The sequence below is a fragment of the Salmo salar genome, chromosome ssa14 (assembly GCF_905237065.1).
Source record: "Salmo salar chromosome ssa14, Ssal_v3.1, whole genome shotgun sequence".
NCBI classification, from domain to species: domain Eukaryota; kingdom Metazoa; phylum Chordata; class Actinopteri; order Salmoniformes; family Salmonidae; genus Salmo; species Salmo salar.
Genome location: NC_059455.1, coordinates 40,037,950 through 40,058,971, shown reverse-complemented (window position 1 = coordinate 40,058,971; position 21,022 = coordinate 40,037,950). Strand labels below are relative to the sequence as shown.

At 47.8% G+C, this 21,022-nt stretch overlaps 2 protein-coding genes across 2 annotated transcripts in view; both read left to right on the top strand.

Moving 5' to 3' along the window:
* The first annotated feature begins 1,383 nt into the window (after positions 1–1,383).
* On the top strand, positions 1,384–15,313 carry LOC106593602 (collagen alpha-1(VII) chain). Its single transcript, XM_045693672.1, has 13 exons — positions 1,384–1,466; positions 1,728–1,891; positions 4,442–4,699; positions 5,075–5,335; positions 5,542–5,802; positions 6,424–6,684; positions 7,689–7,949; positions 8,958–9,218; positions 10,219–10,479; positions 11,480–11,740; positions 12,749–13,009; positions 14,010–14,270; positions 15,270–15,313. The coding sequence occupies exons 1-13, from the start codon at positions 1,384–1,386 to the stop codon at positions 15,311–15,313; spliced, it is 2,898 nt and encodes a 965-aa protein (XP_045549628.1).
* LOC106569673 (uncharacterized) overlaps positions 15,284–21,022 on the top strand; it is a 67,278-nt gene continuing 61,539 nt past the window's right edge. Inside the window, exons 1-5 of the mRNA XM_045694360.1 lie at positions 15,284–15,531; positions 16,540–16,800; positions 17,809–18,069; positions 19,076–19,336; positions 20,337–20,597. Of these exons, the coding sequence (XP_045550316.1) occupies positions 15,321–15,531; positions 16,540–16,800; positions 17,809–18,069; positions 19,076–19,336; positions 20,337–20,597 (1,255 nt within the window). The 5' untranslated portion in view covers positions 15,284–15,320. The remainder of the gene's footprint in view (positions 15,532–16,539; positions 16,801–17,808; positions 18,070–19,075; positions 19,337–20,336; positions 20,598–21,022) is intronic.

Here is a 21,022-nt window from a genome sequence, read left to right as displayed (position 1 = left end):
ATGACGGTCAGAGAGAGAGAGAGGAAACGAGATTAAATGACGGTCAGAGAGAGAGAGAGGAAACGAGATGAAATGACGGTCAGAGAGAGAGAGGAAACGAGATGAAATGACGGTCAGAGAGAGAGAGGAAACGAGATGAAATGACGGTCAGAGAGAGAGAGGAAACGAGATTAAATGACGGTCAGAGAGAGAGAGAGGAAACGAGATTAAATGACGCTCAGAGAGAGAGAGGAAACGAGATTAAATGACGGTCAGAGAGAGAGAGAGAGGAAACGAGATGAAATGACGGTCAGAGAGAGAGAGGAAACGAGATGAAATGACGGTCAGAGAGAGAGAGGAAACGAGATGAAATGACGGTCAGAGAGAGAGGAAACGAGATGAAATGACGGTCAGAGAGAGAGAGGAAACGAGATGAAATGACGGTCAGAGAGAGAGAGAGGAAACGAGATGAAATGACGGTCAGAGAGAGAGGAAACGAGATGAAATGACGGTCAGAGAGAGAGAGAGAGGAAACGAGATGAAATGACGGTCAGAGAGAGAGAGAGGAAACGAGATGAAATGACGGTCAGAGAGAGAGAGAGAAACGAGATGAAATGACGGTCAGAGAGAGAGAGAGGAAACGAGATGAAATGACGGTCAGAGAGAGAGAGGAAACGAGATGAAATGACGGTCAGAGAGAGAGAGAGGAAACGAGATGAAATGACGGTCAGAGAGAGAGAGAGGAAACGAGATGAAATGACGGTCAGAGAGAGAGAGAGAGAGAGAAGATGAGATGAAATGACGGTCAGAGAGAGAGAGGAAACGAGATTAAATGACGGTCAGAGAGAGAGAGAGGAAACGAGATGAAATGACGGTCAGAGAGAGAGAGAGGAAACGAGATGAAATGACGGTCAGAGAGAGAGAGGAAACCAGATTAAATGACGGTCAGAGAGAGAGAGAGGAAACGAGATGAAATGACGGTCAGAGAGAGAGAGAGGAAACGAGATGAAATGACGGTCAGAGAGAGAGAGAGGAAACGAGATTAAATGACGGTCAGAGAGAGAGAGAGGAAACGAGATGAAATGACGGTCAGAGAGAGAGGAAACGAGATGAAATGACGGTCAGAGAGAGAGAGGAAACGAGATGAAATGACGGTCAGAGAGAGAGAGAGAGAGAGAAGATGAGATGAAATGACGGTCAGAGAGAGAGAGAGGGAACTATGGATGGATAAAGATGCATGCATGCACACGTGTACTGTAGCTTCACATGCAGGCAGGCAGGCAGGCAGGCAGGCAGGCAGGCAGGCAGGCAGGCAGGCAGGCAGACAGACAGACAGACAGACAGACAGACAGACAGACAGGACATAATCTGTATTTGTCCTTGCTTTTAGCCATCAACAGGGTCATGTCCATCTCAATGAACTACAGCTGTTCTAGTGGTGTGGTGACAGTGACTTGGGGACAGGTGTTGGGAGCCAACTCCTACAGGTGACTACTGTCTCTTATTTACCTGGATTGATTGTGCTGTTCTATGTGATTGCTATATCTTCCTCAGTTCAATGCCTTTTTCTTAGGACCAAGAGTTATTCCTGATCCCTTATCCGGGGTCTGGTGTTTTTCCCAGTCAGGTCACATGGTCCGGGTAAAACTCCTGTGTCCCCTCTCATTGAAAGTGGCTCTGAATAACACACACATGTTATGTACATCTGCTAAATGACTCAATGACCAAACTGTGAATGTGTTGTCAAGGGCGGAGGCTGTAGATGTGAATGGGACAGCCCTGTCCTGCACCTCTGCCTCAAACACCTGTCAGATCACCATGTTGAACTGTGGAGAGAGATACCTGATCCAGGTCACTGCCATCTCATTCGACTGCCAGAGCACCTCCAACACATCCACGTACTTTGAGACAGGTGAGGGACATGTGGATGTACAGCATACCTCTACTATCTTGCTATCCCCTCCTCTCTGTCTACATCTTTTTCTTCTATTTGATCTGTTATCTGTTCCAGTTCCTCTCACGTTCACACTCACACACACGCACACATACACCCCCCAACAGGTCTATTGACTAGACTAGTCTCTATTGAGTAGAGGGGAGTTGTATGAAAGGTCAGACAGTGATAGTGTCTGTCATACCAGGAAGTGAAAAGGTTATACACACACCTAGACATGTGTGAGGTATAGAGTGAAAACTCACAAAGGAATATGTTACCTACTGTACCTGTGTTGACAAGGAGAGACAAAGACAAGGTGATTCAGGTTGAGTTTCAATATTATCCTCCGTTATTGTTCTGGTTGACTTGGGAACATTAGAGTTCAACATCCATCCAAATAGCTGTACTTTATATGATGTTATATATCTCACAGTTCCACATTCACTGTCCAATTTACAGCAAGTTCACTTGTTTGTTTCCCTTCCAGACAGTGTACAGAAAAACCTTTTTAGGGCACTTTATACTTCCCCCTACTTCTCCAGTCCTATTTCCAGTTGACTACCCTTTACCATGTGCCCTAACCCCTAACCCCTTACTCTGTACTCCTGTCCCACCCTAACCCCTAACCTCTTACTCTGTACTCCTGTCCCACCCTAACCCCTAACCCCTTACTCTGTACTCCTGTCCCACCCTAACCCCTAACCTCTTACTCTGTACCCCTGTCCCACCCTAACCCCTAACCCCTAACCTCTTACTCTGTACTCCTGTCCCACCCTAACCCCTAACCCCTTACTCTGTACCCCTGTCCCACCCTAACCCCTAACCTCTTACTCTGTACCCCTGTCCCACCCTAACCCCTAACCCCTTACTCTGTACCCCTATTCCATCCTAACTCCTAACCCCTTACTCTGTACCCCTGTCCCACCCTAACCCCTAACCTCTTACTCTGTACCCCTGTCCCACCCTAACCCCTAACCTCTTACTCTGTACCCCTGTCCCACCCTAACCCCTAACCTCTTACTCTGTACTCCTGTCCCACCCTAACCCCTAACCCCTAACCTCTTACTCTGTACTCCTGTCCCACCCTAACCCCTAACCTCTTACTCTGTACCCCTGTCCCACCCTAACCCCTAACTCCTAACCTCTTACTCTGTACTCCTGTCCCACCCTAACCCCTAACCCCTTACTCTGTACCCCTGTCCCACCCTAACCCCTAACTCCTAACCTCTTACTCTGTACTCCTGTCCCACCCTAACCCCTAACCCCTTACTCTGTACCCCTGTCCCACCCTAACCCCTAACTCCTAACCTCTTATTCTGTACCCCTGTCCTACCCTAACCCCTAACCCCTAACCCCTTACTCTGTACCCCTATCCCACCCTAACTCCTAACCTCTTACTCTGTACTCCTGTCCCACCCTAACCCCTAACCCTTTACTCTGTACCCCTATCCCACCCTAACTCCTAACCTCTTACTCTGTACTCCTGTCCCACCCTAACCCCTAACCTCTTACTCTGTACCCCTGTCCCACCCTAACCCCTAACCCCTTACTCTGTACCCCTATCCCACCCTAACCCCTAACCCCTTACTCTGTACCCCTATCCCACCCTAACTCCTAACCCCTTACTCTGTACCCCTATCCCACCCTAACCCCTAACCCCTTACTCTGTACTCCTGTCCCACCCTAACCCCTAACCCCTTACTCTGTACCCCTATCCCACCCTAACCCCTAACCCCTTACTCTGTACTCCTGTCCCACCCTAACCCCTAACCTCTTACTCTGTACCCCTATCCCACCCTAACTCCTAACCCCTTACTCTGTACCCCTATCCCACCCTAACCCCTAACCCCTTACTCTGTACCCCTGTCCCACCCTAACCCCTAACTCCTAACCTCTTATTCTGTACCCCTGTCCTACCCTAACCCCTTACTCTGTACCCCTATCCCACCCTAACTCCTAACCCCTTACTCTGTACTCCTGTCCCACCCTAACCCCTAACCTCTTACTCTGTACCCCTATCCCACCCTAACCCCTAACCTCTTACTCTGTACCCCTATCCCACCCTAACTCCTAACCCCTTACTCTGTACCCCTATCCCACCCTAACCCCTAACCCCTTACTCTGTACCCCTGTCCCACCCTAACCCCTAACTCCTAACCTCTTATTCTGTACCCCTGTCCTACCCTAACCCCTAACCCCTAACCCCTTACTCTGTACCCCTATCCCACCCTAACCCCTAACCTCTTACTCTGTACCCCTATCCCACCCTAACTCCTAACCCCTTACTCTGTACCCCTATCCCACCCTAACTCCTAACCCCTTACTCTGTACCCCCTAGTGCACCACGCTCCCTCCCAGCTTGCGACATACCACAAGTGTTCCAGCAACACTTTGTCAAGCATACAGTAACTCCCCTACTCAGCCAGTCCTATTCCCAGATAACTACCCTTTTCCATGTGCCCTAACCCCTAATATGTACCCTTGTCCCACCCTAACCCTTAACCCTCTCTCTCTCTCCCCCACCAGTGCCCTGCGCTCCTTCCCAGCTGGCAACGTACCGCGAGTGTTCCAGTAATGTGATCATCTTCTCCTGGGCTCCCACTAGTAACACCAAGTACTACGTAGCTACGTCGCTGGCCTCCAACGGACAGCTGGTGGAGTGTCGCACCAAGGGCACAGAGTGCTTTTTCACCAACACGGTCTGCGGACACACCTACCAGTTCACTGTTTACGCCGTCAGTAATTGCAACAGCAAAACCAGTTCCTCGAAGCACGTCCGGACCTGTGAGTGAAGGGAGGGGGTGTAGGGAAGGTGTGGTGGGAGTAGGGGGAGGGACAGAAAGAGAGAGTTCTCTACCTAGTGGCTACCTGTGGTAATGCAAGGTAACGTGTGTGTCTGTGTGTGTACTTGTATTATACATGTCTGTGTGTGTACAACATGAGTGAATTCTCTAACCCCCCTCCCTCCCTCCCTCCCTCTCCTCTCTCCCTCCCTCCCTCTCCTCCTCCCTCCCTCTCCTCCCTCCCTCCCTCCCTCTCCTCCCTCCCTCCCTCCCTCTCCTCCTCCTCCTCCCTCCCTCCCTCCCTCCCTCCCTCCCTCCCTCTCCTCCCTCCCTCCCTCCCTCCCTCCCTCCCTCCCTCCCTCCCTCTCCTCCCCAGCCCCTTGTATCCCCCAGAACATAAAGACGTATGCAGAGTGTCGGTCTGATGTGTTGATCACCACCTGGGACAAGACAGCAGGGGCTCTGTCCTACACAGTGGAGGCTCAGGGTAACAACGGAGACAGCTACAACTGCAGCTCCTTCACCAACAGCTGTGCTATGCCTGGTGTGGCCTGTGGAGACAGTCTGAGTGTGTGGATCACTGCCTCAGATGATGACTGTACCACAGAGAAGGAGCTGGGAGAGGCAGCTAAGACTGGTGAGTACTGGAGGATGGGCGTATTGTTATGTTATAGTGTAGGAAGAGGATAGAAGAGACTGACAAGTCTGGTGGTGATTTGGATCTGCGGCTAGTTGAGCCCCCTATAGGGAGGACTGGAGCTTCCATATCATAGCTGAGAAATAATGGCATCATATACATTTACTTGTCGTTACTTCAAACCTCTCTCCTCCTCCCTTCCCCAGTCCCTTGTTCCCCTACCAACGTGTCAGCCTCTGTGGAATGCAGCCCCAACTCTGCCCTTATGAACTGGACGGTGAGCCAGGGCGCAGTGTTCTACATCGCCATGGCACAGCACACAGACGGCACGGTGCGATCCTGCCACTCCATGGGCTCTAACTGTCTCATACAGGGCTTAAACTGCGGCAAAACCTACACCGCCAGCGTCATAGCAACCGACATGAAGTGCAACAGCTCCCAGGGCCAACTGGTCACTATAGAAACTGGTAAGTGATGGGGGGGGGGGGCCTAAAATGACACCCTATCCTCTAAGGTGGGCACTACTTCAGAGGATTACAGTATGTGGCTTTATACACAAGTAGTGTTTGAGTCATCAAGTTCAGGTTAACTTTATTTGACATATGCAACAGAACACATGGTGTACACAGAACAGTGAAGTGCTTACTTGCACGTTCACCCCTCAACGATGCGACAACAATAATAATAGAAAACAAATAAAGTAATACAAATAAAAATAAAAGCTCAATGGGATCATTTTTTTAAAATTTAATATAAATGTATGGAGTGAAAAATACATCATTTTCATATAGGAACGCAGTGAAGTAAAAGTGAAAGTTGTCAAAAATATAAATAGTAGAGTAAAGCACAGACACCACAAAACACTACATAAGTAGTACTTTAATGTATTTTTACTTAAGTACTTTACACCACTGCAAACGAGTGGTTTCATGTGGTTGATAACATTCCACTGACTCCATTCCAGCCATCCACTCTTTCTTTCTATCTCCCCTTCTCTCTCCCTACCTCTCTCTCCCTTCTCTCTGTCTCTCTCTTTCTCCATCACCCCCACTCTCTCTCTCCCTCTATCTCTTTCTCTCTCCCTGCAGGTGCCTGTCCCCCCACCAATGTCACAACGTCTCTGCAGTGTGATGGCAACATGGGCACTGTCTCCTGGACGGCCGTTGCCAGGGTGGACATGTACCTAGCAACCGCCACAGGTGACGACGGACACACCCACACCTGCAGCTCCAACTCCACCGACTGTTCCTTCACCGACCTGCACTGCGCCGAGACCTACGCTGTCACCGTGGTTACCATCGTCAGGGGCTGCCATAGCGACCCCAGCCCTGACGTTGAACTCAGAACAGGTGAGAAGAGACAGAGTCTGTCTGTCTGATCTGTCTTTGATCAATATCTTGTAGATCTAGAACTCGATTACATCCTTCATAATCTCTCATGGACAGACGCACGTAACATAGAACGATATCGTAGCATCTCTCAACAGACTGTGGGATGAGACGATTAACCAGGGATTTTGTTCTTTCTGATTTTTTCCGCCACTGATCATTTGGACAAATCACGATTTCGCAAGTATTCACATCTTTCGGATTTCAGAAGGGGAGGGGACATTTAGCACATCCATTTAGTGGAGTGGAGACTTTAATAGTCTGGTTTGTATCTTTTCTCATACATCTATCCCCTGAACCTGATGGAGGATCTGACACATTAACGCAAGATTTTAGTTCTGGGTGTCCGAGATTCCATTCTTCATTACATTCCCACTTGTTGGACTTGAGTTAGCGACTGTATACTCTAGTACTTCTGTTGTCTCTGGACTGCTGAGCACTGTGTCCACCCATCGACCTGGAGGGCATGGTGTCCTGTTCCACCAACATCCTGTCCCTGACCTGGGATGCCAGCCCAGTGTACGGGGCCAACTACACCTTACATTCCCAGAAGATAGGGAGCGCTAACACCACCACTTCATATCCCACAATTTGTATTACATTTTTATTGACGGATAGCCAGGGGAACAGTCCAACACTCAGACATCATTTACATACAAAGCATTTGTGTTCAGTGAGTCTGCCAGATCAGAGGCAGTAGGGATGACCAGAGATGTTATCTTTATAAGTGTGTGAATTTGAACATTTTCCTGTCAAAATGTAACAAGTACTTTTGGGTGTTAGGGGAAATGTATGGAATAAAAAGTACATGATTGTCTTTAGAAATGTGGTGAAGTAAAAGTAAATGTTGTCATAATACAAATAAAACTCTCTCCTTTTCTCTGTCTCTCCCTTCTCTCTGTCTCTGTCTTTCTCCATCACCCCCCTCTCTCTCTCTCCCTCTCTCTCTTTCTCTCTCCCTGCAGGTGCCTGTCCCCCCACCAATGTCACAACGTCTCTGCAGTGTGATGGCAACATGGGCACTGTCTCCTGGACGGCCGTTGCCAGGGCGGACATGTACCTAGCAACCGCCACAGGTGACGACGGACACACCCACACCTGCAGCTCCAACTCCACCGACTGTTCCTTCACCGACCTGCACTGCGCCGAGACCTACGCTGTCACCGTGGTTACCATCGTCAGGGGCTGCCATAGCGACCCCAGCCCTGACGTTGAACTCAGAACAGGTGAGAAGAGACAGAGTCTGTCTGTCTGATCTGTCTTTGATCAATATCTTGTAGATCTAGAACTCGATTACATCCTTCATAATCTCTCATGGACAGACGCACGTAACATAGAACGATATCGTAGCATCTCTCAACAGACTGTGGGATGAGACGATTAACCAGGGATTTTGTTCCACTGCGTAGATTTTTTCCGCCACTGATCATTTGGACAAATCACGATTTCGCAAGTATTCACATCTTTCGAATTTCAGAAGGGGAGGGGACATTTAGCACATCCATTTAGTGGAGTGGAGACTTTAATAGTCTGGTTTGTATCTTTTCTCATACATCTATCCCCTGAACCTGATGGAGGATCTGACTAATTAACGCAAGATTTTAGTTCTGGGTGTCCGAGACTCCATTCTTCATTACATTCCCACTTGTTGGACTTGAGTTAGCGACTGTATACTCTAGTACTTCTGTTTTCTCTGGACTGCTGAGCACTGTGTCCACCCATATACCTGGAGGGCATGGTGTCCTGTTCCACCAACATCCTGTCCCTGACCTGGGATGCCAGCCCAGTGTACGGGGCCAACTACACCTTACACTCCCAGAAGATAGGGGGCACTAACACCACCACTTCATATCCCACAATTTGTATTACATTTTTATTGACGGATAGCCAGGGGAACAGTCCAACACTCAGACATCATTTACATACAAAGCATTTGTGTTCAGTGAGTCTGCCAGATCAGAGGCAGTAGGGATGACCAGAGATGTTATCTTTATAAGTGTGTGAATTTGAACATTTTCCTGTCAAAATGTAACAAGTACATTTGGGTGTTAGGGAAAATGTATGGAGTAAAAAGTACATGATTGTCTTTAGAAATGTGGTGAAGTAAAAGTAAATGTTGTCATAATACAAATAAAACTCTCTCCTTTTCTCTGTCTCTCCCTTCTCTCTGTCTCTGTCTTTCTCCATCACCCCCCTCTCTCTCTCTCCCTCTCTCTCTTTCTCTCTCCCTGCAGGTGCCTGTCCCCCCACAAATGTCACAACGTCTCTGCAGTGTGATGGCAACATGGGCACTGTCTCCTGGACGGCCGTTGCCAGGGCGGACATGTACCTAGCAACCGCCACAGGTGACGACGGACACACCCACACCTGCAGCTCCAACTCCACCGACTGTTCCTTCACCGACCTGCACTGCGCCGAGACCTACGCTGTCACCGTGGTTACCATCGTCAGGGGCTGCCATAGCGACCCCAGCCCTGACGTTGAACTCAGAACAGGTGAGAAGAGACAGAGTCTGTCTGTCTGATCTGTCTTTGATCAATATCTTGTAGATCTAGAACTCGATTACATCCTTCATAATCTCTCATGGACAGACGCACGTAACATAGAACGATATCGTCGCATCTCTCAACAGACTGTGGGATGAGACGATTAACCAGGGACTTTGTTCCACTGCGTAGATTTTTTCCGCCACTGATCATTTGGACAAATCACGATTTCGCAAGTATTCACATCTTTCGAATTTCAGAAGGGGAGGGGACATTTAGCACATCCATTTAGTGGAGTGGAGACTTTAATAGTCTGGTTTGTATCTTTTCTCATACATCTATCCCCTGAACCTGATGGAGGATCTGACACATTAACGCAAGATTTTAGTTCTGGGTGTCCGAGACTCCATTCTTCATTACATTCCCACTTGTTGGACTTGAGTTAGCGACTGTATACTCTAGTACTTCTGTTGTCTCTGGACTGCTGAGCACTGTGTCCACCCATCAACCTGGAGGGCATGGTGTCCTGTTCCACCAACATCCTGTCCCTGACCTGGGATGCCAGCCCAGTGTACGGGGCCAACTACACCTTACACTCCCAGAAGATAGGGGGCGCTAACACCACCACTTCATATCCCACAATTTGTATTACATTTTTATTGACGGATAGCCAGGGGAACAGTCCAACACTCAGACATCATTTACATACAAAGCATTTGTGTTCAGTGAGTCTGCCAGATCAGAGGCAGTAGGGATGACCAGAGATGTTATCTTTATAAGTGTGTGAATTTGAACATTTTCCTGTCAAAATGTAACAAGTACTTTTGGGTGTTAGGGGAAATGTATGGAATAAAAAGTACATGATTGTCTTTAGAAATGATGTGAAGTAAAAGTTGTCATAATACAAATAAAACTCTCCTTTTCTCTGTCTCTCCCTTCTCTCTGTCTCTCTCTTTCTCCATCACCCCCCTCTCTCTCTCTCCCTCTCTCTCTTTCTCTCTCCCTGCAGGTGCCTGTCCCCCCACCAATGTCACAACGTCTCTGCAGTGTGATGGCAACATGGGCACTGTCTCCTGGACGGCCGTTGCCAAGGCGGACATGTACCTAGCAACCGCCACAGGTGACGACGGACACACCCACACCTGCAGCTCCAACTCCACCGACTGTTCCCTCACCGACCTGCACTGCGCCGAGACCTACGCTGTCACCGTGGTTACCATCGTCAGGGGCTGCCATAGCGACCCCAGCCCTGACGTTGAACTCAGAACAGGTGAGAAGAGACAGAGTCTGTCTATCTGATCTGTCTTTGATCAATATCTTGTAGATCTAGAACTCGATTACATCCTTCATAATCTCTCATGGACAGACGCACGTAACATAGAACGATATCGTAGCATCTCTCAACAGACTATGGGATGAGACGATTAACCAGGGACTTTGTTCCACTGCGTAGATTTTTTCCGCCACTGATCATTTGGACAAATCACGATTTCGCAAGTATTCACATCTTTCGAATTTCAGAAGGGGAGGGGACATTTAGCACATCCATTTAGTGGAGTGGAGACTTTAATAGTCTGGTTTGTATCTTTTCTCATACATCTATCCCCTGAACCTGATGGAGGATCTGACACATTAACGCAAGATTTTAGTTCTGGGTGTCCGAGATTCCATTCTTCATTACATTCCCACTTGTTGGACTTGAGTTAGCGACTGTATACTCTAGTACTTCTGTTGTCTCTGGACTGCTGAGCACTGTGTCCACCCATCGACCTGGAGGGCATGGTGTCCTGTTCCACCAACATCCTGTCCCTGACCTGGGATGCCAGCCCAGTGTACGGGGCCAACTACACCTTACACTCCCAGAAGATAGGGGGCGCTAACACCACCACTTCATATCCCACAATTTGTATTACATTTTTATTGACGGATAGCCAGGGGAACAGTCCAACACTCAGACATCATTTACATACAAAGCATTTGTGTTCAGTGAGTCTGCCAGATCAGAGGCAGTAGGGAAGACCAGAGATGTTATCTTTATAAGTGTGTGAATTTGAACATTTTCCTGTCAAAATGTAACAAGTACTTTTGGGTATTAGGGAAAATGTATGGAGTAAAAAGTACATCATTGTCTTTAGAAATGATGTGAAGTAAAAGTTGTCATAATACAAATAAAACTCTCCTTTTCTCTGTCTCTCTCTTCTCTCTGTCTCTCTCTTTCTCCATCACCCCCCTCTCTCTCTCTCCCTCTCTCTCTTTCTCTCTCCCTGCAGGTGCCTGTCCCCCCACCAATGTCACAACGTCTCTGCAGTGTGATGGCAACATGGGCACTGTCTCCTGGACGGCCGTTGCCAGGGCGGACATGTACCTAGCAACCGCCACAGGTGACGACGGACACACCCACACCTGCAGCTCCAACTCCACCGACTGTTCCTTCACCGACCTGCACTGCGCCGAGACCTACGCTGTCACCGTGGTTACCATCGTCAGGGGCTGCCATAGCGACCCCAGCCCTGACGTTGAACTCAGAACAGGTGAGAAGAGACAGAGTCTGTCTGTCTGATCTGTCTTTGATCAATATCTTGTAGATCTAGAACTCGATTACATCCTTCATAATCTCTCATGGACAGACGCACGTAACATAGAACGATATCGTAGCATCTCTCAACAGACTGTGGGATGAGACGATTAACCAGGGATTTTGTTCCACTGCGTAGATTTTTTCCGCCACTGATCATTTGGACAAATCACGATTTCGCAAGTATTCACATCTTTCGAATTTCAGAAGGGGAGGGGACATTTAGCACATCCATTTAGTGGAGTGGAGACTTTAATAGTCTGGTTTGTATCTTTTCTCATACATCTATCCCCTGAACCTGATGGAGGATCTGACTAATTAACGCAAGATTTTAGTTCTGGGTGTCCGAGACTCCATTCTTCATTACATTCCCACTTGTTGGACTTGAGTTAGCGACTGTATACTCTAGTACTTCTGTTGTCTCTGGACTGCTGAGCACTGTGTCCACCCATCGACCTGGAGGGCATGGTGTCCTGTTCCACCAACATCCTGTCCCTGACCTGGGATGCCAGCCCAGTGTACGGGGCCAACTACACCTTACACTCCCAGAAGATAGGGGGCACTAACACCACCACTTCATATCCCACAATTTGTATTACATTTTTATTGACGGATAGCCAGGGGAACAGTCCAACACTCAGACATCATTTACATACAAAGCATTTGTGTTCAGTGAGTCTGCCAGATCAGAGGCAGTAGGGATGACCAGAGATGTTATCTTTATAAGTGTGTGAATTTGAACATTTTCCTGTCAAAATGTAACAAGTACTTTTGGGTGTTAGGGGAAATGTATGGAGTAAAAAGTACATGATTGTCTTTAGAAATGTGGTGAAGTAAAAGTAAATGTTGTCATAATACAAATAAAACTCTCTCCTTTTCTCTGTCTCTCCCTTCTCTCTGTCTCTGTCTTTCTCCATCACCCCCCTCTCTCTCTCTCCCTCTCTCTCTTTCTCTCTCCCTGCAGGTGCCTGTCCCCCCACCAATGTCACAACATCTCTGCAGTGTGATGGCAACATGGGCACTGTCTCCTGGACGGCCGTTGCCAGGGCGGACATGTACCTAGCAACCGCCACAGGTGACGACGGACACACCCACACCTGCAGCTCCAACTCCACCGACTGTTCCTTCACCGACCTGCACTGCGCCGAGACCTACGCTGTCACCGTGGTTACCATCGTCAGGGGCTGCCATAGCGACCCCAGCCCTGACGTTGAACTCAGGACAGGTGAGAAGAGACAGAGTCTGTCTGTCTGATCTGTCTTTGATCAATATCTTGTAGATCTAGAACTCGATTACATCCTTCATAATCTCTCATGGACAGACGCACGTAACATAGAATGATATCGTAGCATCTCTCAACAGACTGTGGGATGAGACGATTAACCAGGGACTTTGTTCCACTGCGTAGATTTTTTCCGCCACTGATCATTTGGACAAATCACGATTTCGCAAGTATTCACATCTTTCGAATTTCAGAAGGGGAGGGGACATTTAGCACATCCATTTAGTGGAGTGGAGACTTTAATAGTCTGGTTTGTATCTTTTCTCATACATCTATCCCCTGAACCTGATGGAGGATCTGACACATTAACGCAAGATTTTAGTTCTGGGTGTCCGAGATTCCATTCTTCATTACATTCCCACTTGTTGGACTTGAGTTAGCGACTGTATACTCTAGTACTTCTGTTGTCTCTGGACTGCTCAGCACTGTGTCCACCCATCAACCTGGAGGGCATGGTGTCCTGTTCCACCAACATCCTGTCCCTGACCTGGGATGCCAGCCCAGTGTACGGGGCCAACTACACCTTACACTCCCAGAAGATAGGGGGCGCTAACACCACCACTTCATATCCCACAATTTGTATTACATTTTTATTGACGGATAGCCAGGGGAACAGTCCAACACTCAGACATCATTTACATACAAAGCATTTGTGTTCAGTGAGTCTGCCAGATCAGAGGCAGTAGGGATGACCAGAGATGTTATCTTTATAAGTGTGTGAATTTGAACATTTTCCTGTCAAAATGTAACAAGTACTTTTGGGTGTTAGGGGAAATGTATGGAATAAAAAGTACATGATTGTCTTTAGAAATGATGTGAAGTAAAAGTTGTCATAATACAAATAAAACTCTCCTTTTCTCTGTCTCTCCCTTCTCTCTGTCTCTCTCTTTCTCCATCACCCCCCTCTCTCTCTCTCCCTCTCTCTCTTTCTCTCTCCCTGCAGGTGCCTGTCCCCCCACCAATGTCACAACGTCTCTGCAGTGTGATGGCAACATGGGCACTGTCTCCTGGACGGCCGTTGCCAGGGCGGACATGTACCTAGCAACCGCCACAGGTGACGACGGACACACCCACACCTGCAGCTCCAACTCCACCGACTGTTCCTTCACCGACCTGCACTGCGCCGAGACCTACGCTGTCACCGTGGTTACCATCGTCAGGGGCTGCCATAGCGACCCCAGCCCTGACGTTGAACTCAGAACAGGTGAGAAGAGACAGAGTCTGTCTGTCTGATCTGTCTTTGATCAATATCTTGTAGATCTAGAACTCGATTACATCCTTCATAATCTCTCATGGACAGACGCACGTAACATAGAACGATATCGTAGCATCTCTCAACAGACTGTGGGATGAGACGATTAACCAGGGATTTTGTTCCACAGCGTAGATTTTTTCCGCCACTGATCATTTGGACAAATCACGATTTCGCAAGTATTCACATCTTTCGAATTTCAGAAGGGGAGGGGACATTTAGCACATCCATTTAGTGGAGTGGAGACTTTAATAGTCTGGTTTGTATCTTTTCTCATACATCTATCCCCTGAACCTGATGGAGGATCTGACTAATTAACGCAAGATTTTAGTTCTGGGTGTCCGAGACTCCATTCTTCATTACATTCCCACTTGTTGGACTTGAGTTAGCGACTGTATACTCTGGTACTTCTGTTGTCTCTGGACTGCTGAGCACTGTGTCCACCCATCGACCTGGAGGGCATGGTGTCCTGTTCCACCAACATCCTGTCCCTGACCTGGGATGCCAGCCCAGTGTACGGGGCCAACTACACCTTACACTCCCAGAAGATAGGGGGCGCTAACACCACCACTTCATATCCCACAATTTGTATTACATTTTTATTGACGGATAGCCAGGGGAACAGTCCAACACTCAGACATCATTTACATACAAAGCATTTGTGTTCAGTGAGTCTGCCAGATCAGAGGCAGTAGGGATGACCAGAGATGTTATCTTTATAAGTGTGTGAATTTGAACATTTTCCTGTCAAAATGTAACAAGTACTTTTGGGTATTAGGGAAAATGTATGGAGTAAAAAGTACATCATTGTCTTTAGAAATGATGTGAAGTAAAAGTTGTCATAATACAAATAAAACTCTCCTTTTCTCTGTCTCTCCCTTCTCTCTGTCTCTGTCTTTCTCCATCACCCCCTCTCTCTCTCTCCCTCTCTCTCTTTCTCTCTCCCTGCAGGTGCCTGTCCCCCCCACAAATGTCACAACGTCTCTGCAGTGTGATGGCAACATGGGCACTGTCTCCTGGACGGCCGTTGCCAAGGCGGACATGTACCTAGCAACCGCCACAGGTGACGACGGACACACCCACACCTGCAGCTCCAACTCCACCGACTGTTCCTTCACCGACCTGCACTGCGCCGAGACCTACGCTGTCACCGTGGTTACCATCGTCAGGGGCTGCCATAGCGACCCCAGCCCTGACGTTGAACTCAGAACAGGTGAGAAGAGACAGAGTCTGTCTGTCTGATCTGTCTTTGATCAATATCTTGTAGATCTAGAACTCGATTACATCCTTCATAATCTCTCATGGACAGACGCACGTAACATAGAACGATATCGTAGCATCTCTCAACAGACTGTGGGATGAGACGATTAACCAGGGACTTTGTTCCACTGCGTAGATTTTTTCCGCCACTGATCATTTGGACAAATCACGATTTCGCAAGTATTCACATCTTTCGAATTTCAGAAGGGGAGGGGACATTTAGCACATCCATTTAGTGGAGTGGAGACTTTAATAGTCTGGTTTGTATCTTTTCTCATACATCTATCCCCTGAACCTGATGGAGGATCTGACACATTAACGCAAGATTTTAGTTCTGGGTGTCCGAGATTCCATTCTTCATTACATTCCCACTTGTTGGACTTGAGTTAGCGACTGTATACTCTAGTACTTCTGTTGTCTCTGGACTGCTGAGCACTGTGTCCACCCATCAACCTGGAGGGCATGGTGTCCTGTTCCACCAACATCCTGTCCCTGACCTGGGATGCCAGCCCAGTGTACGGGGCCAACTACACCTTACACTCCCAGAAGATAGGGGGCGCTAACACCACCACTTCATATCCCACAATTTGTATTACATTTTTATTGACGGATAGCCAGGGGAACAGTCCAACACTCAGACATAATTTACATACAAAGCATTTGTGTTCAGTGAGTCTGCCAGATCAGAGGCAGTAGGGATGACCAGAGATGTTATCTTTATAAGTGTGTGAATTTGAACATTTTCCTGTCAAAATGTAACAAGTACTTTTGGGTATTAGGGAAAATGTATGGAGTAAAAAGTACATGATTGTCTTTAGAAATGTGGTGAAGTAAAAGTAAATGTTGTCATAATACAAATAAAACTCTCTCCTTTTCTCTGTCTCTCCCTTCTCTCTGTCTCTGTCTTTCTCCATCACCCCCCTCTCTCTCTCTCCCTCTCTCTCTTTCTCTCTCCCTGCAGGTGCCTGTCCCCCCACAAATGTCACAACGTCTCTGCAGTGTGATGGCAACATGGGCACTGTCTCCTGGACGGCCGTTGCCAGGGCGGACATGTACCTAGCAACCGCCACAGGTGACGACGGACACACCCACACCTGCAGCTCCAACTCCACCGACTGTTCCTTCACCGACCTGCACTGCGCCGAGACCTACGCTGTCACCGTGGTTACCATCGTCAGGGGCTGCCATAGCGACCCCAGCCCTGACGTTGAACTCAGAACAGGTGAGAAGAGACAGAGTCTGTCTGTCTGATCTGTCTTTGATCAATATCTTGTAGATCTAGAACTCGATTACATCCTTCATAATCTCTCATGGACAGACGCACGTAACATAGAACGATATCGTCGCATCTCTCAACAGACTGTGGGATGAGACGATTAACCAGGGACTTTGTTCCACTGCGTAGATTTTTTCCGCCACTGATCATTTGGACAAATCACGATTTCGCAAGTATTCACATCTTTCGAATTTCAGAAGGGGAGGGGACATTTAGCACATCCATTTAGTGGAGTGGAGACTTTAATAGTCTGGTTTGTATCTTTTCTCATACATCTATCCCCTGAACCTGATGGAGGATCTGACACATTAACGCAAGATTTTAGTTCTGGGTGTCCGAGATTCCATTCTTCATTACATTCCCACTTGTTGGACTTGAGTTAGCGACTGTATACTCTAGTACTTCTGTTGTCTCTGGACTGCTGAGCACTGTGTCCACCCATCGACCTGGAGGGCATGGTGTCCTGTTCCACCAACATCCTGTCCCTGACCTGGGATGCCAGCCCAGTGTACGGGGCCAACTACACCTTACACTCCCAGAAGATAGGGGGCGCTAACACCACCACTTCATATCCCACAATTTGTATTACATTTTTATTGACGGATAGCCAGGGGAACAGTCCAACACTCAGACATAATTTACATAGAAAGCATTTGTGTTCAGTGAGTCTGCCAGATCAGAGGCAGTAGGGATGACCAGAGATGTTATCTTTATAAGTGTGTGAATTTGAACATTTTCCTGTCAAAATGTAACAAGTACATTTGGGTGTTAGGGAAAATGTATGGAGTAAAAAGTACATGATTGTCTTTAGAAATGTGGTGAAGTAAAAGTAAATGTTGTCATAATACAAATAAAACTCTCTCCTTTTCTCTGTCTCTCCCTTCTCTCTGTCTCTGTCTTTCTCCATCACCCCCCTCTCTCTCTCTCCCTCTCTCTCTTTCTCTCTCCCTGCAGGTGCCTGTCCCCCCACAAATGTCACAACGTCTCTGCAGTGTGATGGCAACATGGGCACTGTCTCCTGGACGGCCGTTGCCAGGGCGGACATGTACCTAGCAACCGCCACAGGTGACGACGGACACACCCACACCTGCAGCTCCAACTCCACCGACTGTTCCTTCACCGACCTGCACTGCGCCGAGACCTACGCTGTCACCGTGGTTACCATCGTCAGGGGCTGCCATAGCGACCCCAGCCCTGACGTTGAACTCAGAACAGGTGAGAAGAGACAGAGTCTGTCTGTCTGATCTGTCTTTGATCAATATCTTGTAGATCTAGAACTCGATTACATCCTTCATAATCTCTCATGGACAGACGTACGTAACATAGAACGATATCGTCGCATCTCTCAACAGACTGTGGGATGAGACGATTAACCAGGGACTTTGTTCCACTGCGTAGATTTTTTCCGCCACTGATCATTTGGACAAATCACGATTTCGCAAGTATTCACATCTTTCGAATTTCAGAAGGGGAGGGGACATTTAGCACATCCATTTAGTGGAGTGGAGACTTTAATAGTCTGGTTTGTATCTTTTCTCATACATCTATCCCCTGAACCTGATGGAGGATCTGACACATTAACGCAAGATTTTAGTTCTGGGTGTCCGAGACTCCATTCTTCATTACATTCCCACTTGTTGGACTTGAGTTAGCGACTGTATACTCTAGTACTTCTGTTGTCTCTGGACTGCTGAGCACTGTGTCCACCCATCAACCTGGAGGGCATGGTGTCCTGTTCCACCAACATCCTGTCCCTGACCTGGGATGCCAGCCCAGTGTACGGGGCCAACTACACCTTACACTCCCAGAAGATAGGGGGCGCTAACACCACCACTTCATATCCCACAATTTGTATTACATTTTTATTGACGGATAGCCAGGGGAACAGTCCAACACTCAGACATCATTTACATACAAAGCATTTGTGTTCAGTGAGTCTGCCAGATCAGAGGCAGTAGGGATGACCAGAGATGTTATCTTTATAAGTGTGTGAATTTGAACATTTTCCTGTCAAAATGTAACAAGTACTTTTGGGTGTTAGGGGAAATGTATGGAGTAAAAAGTACATGATTGTCTTTAGAAATGTGGTGAAGTAAAAGTAAATGTTGTCATAATACAAATAAAACTCTCTCCTTTTCTCTGTCTCTCCCTTCTCTCTGTCTCTGTCTTTCTCCATCACCCCCCTCTCTCTCTCCCTCTCTCTCTTTCTCTCTCCCTGCAGGTGCCTGTCCCCCCACAAATGTCACAACGTCTCTGCAGTGTGATGGCAACATGGGCACTGTCTCCTGGACGGCCGTTGCCAGGGCGGACATGTACCTAGCAACCGTCACAGGTGACGACGGACACACCCACACCTGCAGCTCCAACTCCACCGACTGTTCCTTCACCGACCTGCACTGCGCCGAGACCTACGCTGTCACCGTGGTTACCATCGTCAGGGGCTGCCATAGCGACCCCAGCCCTGACGTTGAACTCAGAACAGGTGAGAAGAGACAGAGTCTGTCTGTCTGATCTGTCTTTGATCAATATCTTGTAGATCTAGAACTCGATTACATCCTTCATAATCTCTCATGGACAGACGCACGTAACATAGAACGATATCGTAGCATCTCTCAACAGACTGTGGGATGAGACGATTAACCAGGGACTTTGTTCCACTGCGTAGATTTTTTCCGCCACTGATCATTTGGACAAATCACGATTTCGCAAGTATTCACATCTTTCGAATTTCAGAAGGGGAGGGGACATTTAGCACATCCATTTAGTGGAGTGGAGACTTTAATAGTCTGGTTTGTATCTTTTCTCATACATCTATCCCCTGAACCTGATGGAGGATCTGACACATTAACGCAAGATTTTAGTTCTGGGTGTCCGAGATTCCATTCTTCATTACATTCCCACTTGTTGGACTTGAGTTAGCGACTGTATACTCTAGTACTTCTGTTGTCTCTGGACTGCTGAGCACTGTGTCCACCCATCGACCTGGAGGGCATGGTGTCCTGTTCCACCAACATCCTGTCCCTGACCTGGGATGCCAGCCCAGTGTACGGGGCCAACTACACCTTACACTCCCAGAAGATAGGGGGCGCTAACACCACCACTTCATATCCCACAATTTGTATTACATTTTTATTGACGGATAGCCAGGGGAACAGTCCAACACTCAGACATAATTTACATAGAAAGCATTTGTGTTCAGTGAGTCTGCCAGATCAGAGGCAGTAGGGATGACCAGAGATGTTATCTTTATAAGTGTGTGAATTTGAACATTTTCCTGTCAAAATGTAACAAGTACTTTTGGGTATTAGGGGAAATGTATGGAGTAAAAAGTACATCATTGTCTTTAGAAATGATGTGAAGTAAAAGTTGTCATAATACAAATAAAACTCTCCTTTTCTCTGTCTCTCTCTTCTCTCTGTCTCTCTCTTTCTCCATCACCCCCCTCTCTCTCTCTCCCTCTCTCTCTTTCTCTCTCCCTGCAGGTGCCTGTCCCCCCACCAATGTCACAACATCTCTGCAGTGTGATGGCAACATGGGCACTGTCTCCTGGACGGCCGTTGCCAGGGCGGACATGTACCTAGCAACCGCCACAGGTGACGACGGACACACCCACACCTGCAGCTCCAACTCCACCGACTGTTCCTTCACCGACCTGCACTGCGCCGAGACCTACGCTGTCACCGTGGTTACCATCGTCAGGGGCTGCCATAGCGACCCCAGCCCTGACGTTGAACTCAGGACAGGTGAGAAGAGACAGAGTCTGTCTGTCTGATCTGTCTTTGATCAATATCTTGTAGATCTAGAACTCGATTACATCCTTCATAATCTCTCATGGACAGACGCACGTAACATAGAACGATATCGTAGCATCTCTCAACAGACTGTGGGATGAGACGATTAACCAGGGACTTTGTTCCACTGCGTAGATTTTTTCCGCCACTGATCATTTGGACAAATCACGATTTCGCAAGTATTCACATCTTTCGAATTTCAGAAGGGGAGGGGACATTTAGCACATCCATTTAGTGGAGTGGAGACTTTAATAGTCTGGTTTGTATCTTTTCTCATACATCTATCCCCTGAACCTGATGGAGGATCTGACACATTAACGCAAGATTTTAGTTCTGGGTGTCCGAGATTCCATTCTTCATTACATTCCCACTTGTTG